The 10,537-nt window shown below is 35.4% G+C and overlaps 1 protein-coding gene across 8 annotated transcripts in view; it reads left to right on the top strand.

Annotated features, from left to right (window-relative positions):
- Window positions 1–10,537, top strand: part of DACH1 (dachshund family transcription factor 1) — a 354,099-nt gene that overhangs the window by 180,953 nt on the left and 162,609 nt on the right. For all 8 annotated transcript variants that reach the window (XM_030948579.1, XM_030948600.1, XM_030948611.1 and 5 more), the window contains exon 3: window positions 3,426–3,587. In XM_030948579.1, coding sequence (XP_030804439.1) covers window positions 3,426–3,587 — 162 coding nt within the window. The remainder of the gene's footprint in view (window positions 1–3,425; window positions 3,588–10,537) is intronic.

Below are 10,537 nucleotides of genomic sequence, written 5' to 3' on the forward strand. Positions count from 1 at the left end.
TTTCAGCTGGAGAATCCGCTTTACACCATCTGCCTATCAGATGGTTAGGAACCAGGACTGCGTATTAATGCCACATGTTCGATTTTCATTCCTCTTGTAATGGTTAGATTCATATTGCTAATAGCTGTGCATGAGCACTGTCGATGAAATTTGTGTGACGATGGAGTGATGAGATATTTATAAAGCTGCCTGTCTCACTGCATAATCAGCAGGAAGAATGCCAGACATAAACAACTTATCAATTTCAGAATATTAATGACAACTACCATTGCCTTTAATCCACTGAATATTTTGGCCTGAATACTTTTTAACTGTTCAAATAAATATTTGTAAAGAACAAAAAATACCTACGTGGCTATTCGGTGTGATCCTCATTTCTTTCATTTCAGTTGACTTTGTAGGTTACATTTAGTTATCTCATTTTTGAAGGTAACATTTCTGTGGTGTAGAGAAGTGTACACCTTGGAAATTCCTTGGCTACTTATTGTAAGAGTAAATTCATATTAAATAATGTTTACATCAGAATGATTTTTCAAATGATAAATTTTAAAAAATTCCCAGGTATTTCCCTGGGTATATACCCATATTGGGACTTTAAAACTTAGTATCTTAAAATATAAATATCGATACATAGTGTTGTATTAACTTCTGCTTATAATATATTTGCCTGCCTATACTAGTGAGTTAAGAAAGACAAGTTGGGCCCTATGCTGAAGTTCTGGTACACCACAGTGCACCAGTGGTTATAAAGCAGGTGTCTCTGATAACTGGCTTTGGGCCTCCCTTGCCACTTGCTTTGCTATATCATCACAGTCAGGTGATGGGAAAAAGCAGCAGTAAAGGAGAAACTGCTGTAGACTGGAATTACTGTAAAGACCACCATTAAGCCAGAATTCTGAGCATTATTCCTTCCATTTCCTTCCTTGCTTACACACATTTCAGATTTGTATGGTTTCCATTAATTGCTGTATAGCAAACAAATAATTTCAGTCAATTCTGTGATTGTGTAAGAGAAGGAATGAAATTTTTAGTTTAATTTCTACTGTTTAAAATTATCATTTTTTGCCACAAGCATTATCTTGCAAGAATCTTACTACAGAACTAAGCAATTTGTGTTTTAGTTTCTCAGTCCCCATCCACAGAGCATACTCTTTTTTTGCAAATTTTGTAGCAAAAGAGAATTTTTATTTCAGGAGTTCTGCATCCAGGTCCTTATTCCAGTGAAAGAAAATAATTGCAGGTGGTGTCACAAGTCCAATGTCCAGCATCTCTTTAGTATGTAATTTACCCCAGTACTTGGAAGCACTTTAAAACTGCTGGTGTAAAAGTATAGTCGCAACCAAAAATTTGAGTCCTGCTGTTGTAGTCATTGAATATAATGTACTAGGATATTCCTCCAAATAATTGTTCTTTAAAAATGCTAGGTTTATCTTTTCAGGGATGTATACATTTATTAAAAAAGGAAGTATAGGTTATTGTGTTGTTTAATGAGCACCGGATGTAAACCAAAGTTCAGAGGTGCACCATCCCTTTTTCTGTGGCCAAATTTAGGGACTGTAACCAAATTTGTATAATGTATGGCTTCATATCCTTCCTCTAAGGTAAAAATATAATTGGAAGCAATCCATGTTATTGTCAATACCTTTTTAAGATCAGAACATGCACAGTTTGTGGTAGTAGCAGAAGCTAAAATAAAAGTAAACCCTCATATTTATTCATCTTCTCATTTATTTTTGGCTTTTGGTACATCTTCTACCTGAAACAGCACTTTTGTAAAGAATATTGATCTGTAATTATCACTTGGTCAGTAATTCTCATTACACTTGGAGGTGTTAGAAGTCAGCTTGTGAGGAGGGTCGGGAGGCTGGAACTGTTTGCTAATCTTTGTGTGGTCATGCAAAGCAATAAGGGAAAACAACCTTCAGTCAAGCAACAATATATTCAAAGGCACCTCTTATGGCACCTCATAGATTTCCTGATGTCTGTTCACCTTCTGCTTTTTCCCTGCTGGAATTTGCCTTCTGTCCCTCCCCATCACTAGCCAAAAACATAGCAAAAGTGAGCTTGTTTTCCATGTTAGGAGTCAAAGGAGACAACAAGAGACCCTGGGAAGGAATGGTGCTAGCAATATTTACCTCAGCGGCCTGGGATTATTTACTTATTTGGTCTTTCCTGCTAAATTGCGCTCTTCCCATGCTAGACAGCAGCCTTAGAATAGTAAATTGTGGCGTTAGTGCCTCTTGAGATCCATAGGACACTTCACACCTCTCAGAGTAGCTGAAAATCAGACAAGCAGGCACCTTTAAACTAATTACATGGAGTTTTTCAAGCCTTCTCCACGTTCAGGGCAAGAATCTTGATTCAAAATGACTGGGGGCCTGTTCTCTTCGTGTGGCATCACAGGCTGAGGGCTGAGAATGCATCAATGCATTAAACTTACCTGCTTTATTGCCTTCTCTTTTATTTCTTAGGTTTAGTTCCCTGTCATTTCCATCTCTGCCCCCTGCATCAGTAGTGTGGGGAAGGCAGCTCTTGTGAAGTTCTGACACTGGCTTCTCTCTGCTGCCACCCAGGCTGGGGCAGAGGGATTTGGGTGGGCAGCAGCAGGGCTTGGGACCACAGGAGAATTACCCTGCCTCAGGGAAGAGGGCAAAACCTGATGCTTGTGACTTTGATTAAAGGCTGCATCTAATTCTGAGTTTTGAAGGCAACTGGAGAACTGGACCAGTTCTCCAGTTGCTCTTGACGAAGAGAAATTTTTCTGGGTTTGTAGAACGTTCTTGTAAATGGCTGAATGGCAGAAACTTGGTTTGGTAGGAAGAGCACTTGAGTTGCCTGTAGGTGACTTTGGGATTGGTTTTAAATGGGTTAATACTTCCTCTTCTCATTGATAAATACTTTAATGCCTTCAAATCTGGGGAGAGCAAAATAATGTTCTGCATTATTTTTTTCTAGAAATGCTTCCTAGAAAAACTGCCTGAGTTCTATAATCTGTTACTCAGAAATTATAGACTTGTTATTTCTGTTTTCTTTAGCATGACTAAAATTAAAGAGCTAATGGGAATTTTTTTCCTAAGTATTGTTATTCACCTGTTCATAGTCAGACATTCAGGACACCATTTTGAAGCTAAATTAGATTTTTGACTGCATTATTTTTGTAGCTGCATCTAGTTGTGATTTTATTATGAATGCACTTACTGGACACCAAGTTAAGTTTAGATGGATGTATAGGAGTAATTATCTAAATACAGTGTGAAACATTTCACTTGAAAAAGTTGATAGTTTTCAAAACCAACAAGAGGAATAATACTTTGCAGCACTCTGTTCTTATGTAACAAGCATGAAGGAATGAATAATAACAGTCCCTACAATAATGGAGACTCATAGAATAATGAATATTAAATTTTTTTAATACTTCTTTGCAGGTCTGACAGCAGCAGCTGCAGCAGCAGCAGCTGCCACCAATGCTGCCATAGCAGAAGCAATGAAAGTGAAAAAAATCAAATTGGAAGCTATGTCCAACTATCATGCAAATAATAACCAGCATGGAGCAGACTCTGAAAATGGAGATCTGAATTCAAGTGTTGGTAAGTTTCAGACATAGCATTTATTATATGTCCATAATACTGAGATATTTTATTAAAATGGTAATCTTTCAGAACTTCCTTCTGAAGCTTTGATTTGGTGTAAAAAAGTTGCATATTTGTTTTCCTTTTCTTAATGTTTTCAGGTTTTGTACCTGACCTTTACACCAGCATTCAGTGTTGTTGTTACTATTACAAAAACATTCTTTTCTTCACAGGCTACTTTTGCAGACTCCAGTTAATATTTTCCATGAAAGAAAGTGGTTTGATTGCTTAGAGTTCATTTTTCAAAATACAGGTGGAGTGACAGATGATGGTGTCAAAGTGAAATTTAACAATGTCTCCTGCTCAGTGTGCTGGGTATTGACTTTAGGTAATTCAGAACACAAGCTTGAAAGCAAAATATTTCATACTTTCATGTGCCCTGTGACAAAAGGAAAACATACATACACAATAAATTCTGCCATGCTCTGCAGTTCCTATCATATTTTATTTTAATAAACACGTTCTTAAAATGTAGTTAACATTTTTTCCATTTCTTAAGCAGCCATCAGCAACTCTTGTTCTTTTTCAAAAAAGAATTGTTTCAGTATACTTTATTCATTTGTTTGGACAATTTGTTTTGCTAAAGCATACTTCAAAGCTAGGATAACTTTTGTTGTTGTTGATTAAATCTTTAATCATCTGTGTGTGTCTGCTGTAAAATGTTTTGTTATGCCATTTCATTGTATTGGATCCTTTTATCATGTTGAGACAGTATTAACTCAGCAACAGAAATTCAATGACAAGAGGTACATTCTGAAGACTGCAGGGAAGATTGGTGTATACTGGAATCAAATGGCCTCAGATAGGCTTTTTGGTTTTATTTTGGCCCTTTGTCCAGATTTTTTTTTTTTTTTTTAGTTTTTCATGTTCTAAATACATTTGGAATTAATCTTAGAGGGTATGTACTAGCCTTAACATAAATAAATACATGTTTGTGGACAGTGTTTCTGTACAGTTCAGTAGGCATCGGTAGGATATTATTTAGAAATAATATGAACTGCAGTTCAAAGTACAGGATCACTTGGGTACATACTACTGTAAATAGCAACAATATGTGTGCATTACTGCACAAGGAGATTATATGATTGGTTTTGTTTTCCTTTTAAATAAAGGCTTTAAAAATATCTCTATGATGGTGAAGAAAATAGTCTTAAATTATTGAGATACCAACATATGCGATTACTGTAATACAAGTGTAAAGATTGTTCTCTTGGAGAGAAAACAAGAGAGGGTAGAGAGCAGGTGTCTTTGAAATCTGGGAGGAGGAGATAGGTACAAATGAAGTGGAAGGACCAGTTGGCCTCTAGCACACGGGGAGAAAAGTGAAGTAATGAGAAAGGGTGAACAGGGTAAATACAAGCCGAGAAGATAAAGAGTGTGTACTAGAACTAGAAGCTAATTTAGATTTTCAGGCTTAGATGAATCCATTATGTGAAATAAAATGTTCTAATACTGGTTTGTGGAGCTGCTATTCTGCTTGGCAGTTCTAGTTATAAACCACGTGTGCATCCATGGGGATGGAAAAATTAATCAGCATCTAAACTGCACAGAGTATTTGTAGAAGACTGGATAGAAGGAATATCTGAACTTCCTCTGAAGAAAAAAGAAAAATATCTATTTTGAAATCCTTCTTTTAGGCAAAATTTAGATAACTAATGTGCTCTTAGACAGCCTAATCATTTTCCCTATTTAAGAAAATACATTCTAGCTATTTTAGTAGGGCAAACTTAGTGAAGCAAGGTTATTTATTGTCATTGTCAAAATTTCCTCTCAGCCCCTTAACTTACTTGTTAGCTTCAGTTAATTTCCCAATTTAACTGAATGAAGAATTGAGTTAATTTTGTACAGAAAAAAATGGCTCTTCTGAGTAGAGTGGATAGCTTTCCAGTTGTCTCCATTCCATGACGAATGGTTCTGAAAATACAGTTTTCTTGTCTGTGCATCTTGTCATGAGCTGCACCCTTCATGCAGAGGATTTCTGATTTCTCAAGAGCAATTTGATTTATTTGTTTGTTTTTTTTTTAAATAGTGAACCCTTTCTAGTGTCCAGTGTTGGTCATGCATATGGAATCAGAGAAGTGACTCCTATGCTACTAATGTCAGGGTGTTATTAGGTTCATGAAGAGTTAAGTTCTTTGTTTATTAGTTGCATTTTTGAAAATTAGCACACTGTATTATCTTGACAAGAACTCATATTTCAAAGGTGTTGCTTGTAGTAAGTACGTACACTTTCTTCTCCTGCATTTTTTCAGGAGTGTGTTTATTTATGTATTTTCAAATAAATATTATCAAGTCCATATACCAGTAATGTTTTAAATTACAGCTTGCTAGGGAAGAATATGAAATATTACATTACTGAATGGTGACAAGAGGAAAGAATAAAACAAAAGAAAACAACCTGATTTTAGTTTACATTTTAAATTAGCTTATATGTCTAACCAAACTGAAAAGGAACAAATGATCCAACCAGGCTAAAAGCTTAACTGAGTCATCCTAGCCCATATGTAGCAGGAATTATGGTGGGCATGGATTTACCATCCTGTGCTCCAATGCCTACATAAAGGTAGATAAATAAAATAAGGGCCCTTATTTTTTTTATCTTATCGTATTGACATGTCAGGTTTACTTCTGAATTGTCTTGCTTTTTGGATTTAATCAAATGCTTAATGTGAATTACAGAAGTAATTCTTGTAGTCAAACGTTGTATAATTATACAGAACACTACACAAATTTATTAACTTGGTCCTTTGAAGCAATGGCCAAAAGGTTAGTGAATGAAGGGAGTTAAAGGAAGCCAATGATATTAATAAGTAATTATTTTATATCTCTCTGTTTTGCTGGTAACCTTGAGCTTGCATCCTCCCACCAGAATTATCATTTTAGAAGGGGAAAAAAAAAAAGAAATTACAGGGGAATCAGAGTGAGGTATTAGCACACTGAGTAAAATATATGGCTGCAACGCCTTTCTCCCCCATCCACAATCAATTGGATTCTTTTAGTTTAATATTTACTTGCTAAGATGAGATGCTAGTCTGCATGATGATAAACAGTCTGCTAGTGGCATCTGAAGGTGACCTGTCAGTTCATATGGACAAATCTCCTGCTTACTGAAATGTACAAAATAAATCATTAAAGCAGGCAGGTGCTCATTCCCAGATTTAAATCACCATAGATTTATGATTTGAATTAATGCTTCATTTGGTCATAGAAATAGATGCTGAGACAAATGATATGCAGTGGTTGGGGCTTCCATACTGTAGCCATCCTAATATTGATTACTGAGATGTCTTTGCAATCTCTTGTTTATATCAAGTACTGTCTTGTGACAGCTTGGCTGATATGAGCTACATTGCAGATAAGAAGGAAAAATGTCCCAGGTTCTTTTTAGTGGCAATCCTACATACAACATGCAGGATAGATAAATTATTGGGGTTTTGTTTAAAAAATGAATTCCGCAGGGCAGCAAAGGAAAAAGAAAGATTATGCTCTGTGTTGGAGATTTTTTTGTTGCTGTTGTTAGATTTGGTGGTTTTCTTTTTTCTTCTTTTTTTTTTTTTTGATTTGGTTTGTTTTTTTTAATTAATTGTAGAATGAAAAGAAAGAGACTGGCAAGGTCAAATTTTAAATTTCACTGCTGAGGTTCTACTCTTTGTCATATTAGGATCTTACTGTGATATTAGGATCAGTTGTATATTTACCATCTGATGCTCTGAGGTAATGGATAGGTAAAGCAGCTCAATCATTTCCTGGCTGCTTAAGTACTTACTGCCCTGCTGTCCTACTTCGTTAACCTGCAGCAGCAAAAAATAAAAGCCTTTGAAAATAAATACTTTTTAAAAGCTATTTTTGTGGGCTAGAGTTTGCTATCTATAACTTGGTAGGAAGTGAAGAACAGTCCGTATACTTTTGCTTCCCGAACATTTTATATAATGAAAACACTATGCATACACTTTAGGGAATACTCAAAGGATTTGTTAAGACCTTTGCCACTTGCTAAAATATGACTCATAAAACTTGTAAACAACTATCAACAATAGTAAATTAATTGCTTAGTAGGAAATGAGTTCATATCTATTCAAAATGTGATCTCAAAACAGATGTCCCAAGAAAATGTAATTGTTTAAACGACATTCATACAAAAAAAATGCTATTATTTCTTTAAGGAAGTGAAGCAATCATGAAGAGTTTGGTGTTCTTAATTTCAAACACAGTTAGGAAATACGAGGCAACATTTTACACTTGGCTAGCATGTTAATCCAGAAACAACCACAAAATGTGTTGAAAATTAAGAGATTTTCTTAGCATGTTAGGTTTCCTCTTCATTTGCATTACCTTGCAATATTTAAAATTATGAGACAAATACAAGGCTTCCTGTGATGTGTTGTTCAAAAGTAATGCTTGCTTGTATACTGTTCTTTTTTTTCATCCAGAATCAGAGATAAAATGATTTAGGTGAAATTATTTTTCTCCGGTGACCTTGCCCAATAATAGAACAGTACAAAATGCAGTAATTTCCTTTTTCTAAACACACGTGTCTATTTTAAGGGAAAGAAATACTTTTATGGTTTCAGGAAAAAGTCTTGGAGACCTTGAAAAAGCAAATAAAAGGAAACAGAGAATGCAGGCCACTGAGCACAGCTCTGCAGTTGCACATCTGATTCTCTGCCTTGGCAATGTTAATGAACCTCAAATCCTCCCTATAATTAGATGAGGGAATTGCTTATATTTTCAAACAGATGATGCTGCTGTAATGAAACGATTGGAAACGATTGACAGGGAACTTAAAAGTGTCTACAGTAGTCATTTAGTTTCCGGGTTTTGGGTTTGGGGTTTTTTTTCCTTCTTTTTTTTTTTTTCTTTTTTTTTTTTTTTTTTTAATGTTATAAGAAGATTGGCTGTAGATACAGGTCCTGGGAGAGGTAGTAATTTACACAGAATGCTATGACAGGTGTCTTTGTATAGCATGGAAATAAAATGGAAGACAGAGGAATGATGGGCAGGCATGGCAATTTTTTGGGAGGGGGTGTCCTGTGCTTGTTCTGCCTGGGTTCTTTAAAAGGGGCCGAGACTCAAGAGATGGATCCGGATTGAGTGCACAGCTGTAACTGCTGATGAGCTAATTGCTCCTTATCTCTCAGCCCCATTCATCTTCATTTTTTACCAATTACTGAGAATTATCTGTGTTCTCAGTTGGATATGAGAGTTAATCCTTTTTGGTTAAGCTGGCAGTACTGTGAGCAGATTCCAAATCATAGGGTGAAAAAGCCAGAGCAAGCTTGTTCTCAAACTCTCTCCAGTTCAATGACAGTATCAGTAGTTCATAAGAATTTTTCTATTGTTTAACAGATTAAACACTGAGCTGTTTTTTTACTTTTATACAATTATTAATATGTATTTTTCTCTTAGTGTAAACTGAATGAGTATATTCCTAGGTGGATGTGTTCCCTTTCTAAAAGCATTGCGAAAATAAAAATAAGATAAACATTAACTTCAGACCAGTAGGATTCTTTGCGGAACGTCAGTGTTTATTGTATGATACATAGCACTTCTTTTAATGACAAGACTGTGCATGCAACTTTGACATCATGGGACATAAGACAAATGCTTGTCAGTGACAGATATCTACTTTTGTAAATTTGTTTGAGATCTGTAGGTGAAAAGTGCTGTCTAGGTGCTTGCAAAAGCATAATCATACAGCCTTAAGGACAAATGTGCTATGTGGAGCACATCGTATTTCAAGCTAAAGGAATGCTTTCATAAAACTGTGCTTTGGGAACACACAGAACACCAGAAACAGATCATTTAGTTATAATCAGGTCACTAAGCTTTTTTTCTAGAATTTTGCTTGTCATGGGAAAAAAATCTTGCATCTTATAGCTAAAATGTAATGTTTGTCTGTCAACCAGGAATAGAATTCTGCTTCCATATCTGCTTCCCTTGACCTTAATTGTGATGGTTAAATTTGCTAAACAAGGCAATAACTGGTTGTTATGACCTGGGCACCAGTTAGTAAATTAGGAGAATTATTAGCAAAGATTCAGCATTTCATGTTGGAAGGTCAGTTGTTCTATAACACTTGCCTCATCCAGATTAAATCTTCACTGTGAAGTTCATTGAAACAAATGTAGACATTTGCATCTGAGTCACCTTAGACTCAACAGACAGCAACAGGCATTTGGAGGGGTGATCCATCTCATCCTAAAGTAGATGGCAAAAGTAGATCAGATAAATTGCACCTTACAAGTGCTTAGTCATGCAACTACCGAGTTGTAGTTACATAAAGGAAGTTAAATGAATGGATCTCACTCTCAATGCATGCAATTAATACTTTCTGGAATAAGATTTGAAGATTTGAAGGAGGTAACAGGTCTTTTAAGACAGTGATACAGTCATGGCAAAATAGTGCTTGAGGCACAGTGAAATCGAAAAGAAAAAATAAATTTACTCTTCAGAAACAGCAGATGAGAAGTTCAGCTATTCTCACAGAAAACTATTTAGATATAAATATACTCACAAGTTTTTCTGATTGTATGGGTATGCTGCTTCTGAAAAAGTGATTTTACCTACATGAAGCATGCTAGAGAGCAGGCTTCTAAAACTGCAGCAGCAAAAGCTTCCAGTGTGACATATGTGCTTTGGGCTTGCTATGAAGCTGCATTGAGTTCATGGTAAAATCTAAATTAATAAGTCTATCTTGTCAGCAAGATAAAGAGACAAAAAACCAAAACTATTTATATTGTTTGATCACATTTATTTTATTTCCTGTTCCATGAAAGATAATCCTAATTGGATAAATAGTTGGATAATTTAATCTCCAATGTGATTTATTTTCAAAATGCGTACTTTATTGTTATGGCCATTTTTTCTTTTTATTAGTGCCTTGTATGAATCTAACAAAATTGTTAAGC

This window comes from Camarhynchus parvulus, chromosome 1 (genome assembly GCF_901933205.1).
Source record: "Camarhynchus parvulus chromosome 1, STF_HiC, whole genome shotgun sequence".
NCBI classification, from domain to species: Eukaryota; Metazoa; Chordata; class Aves; order Passeriformes; family Thraupidae; genus Camarhynchus; species Camarhynchus parvulus.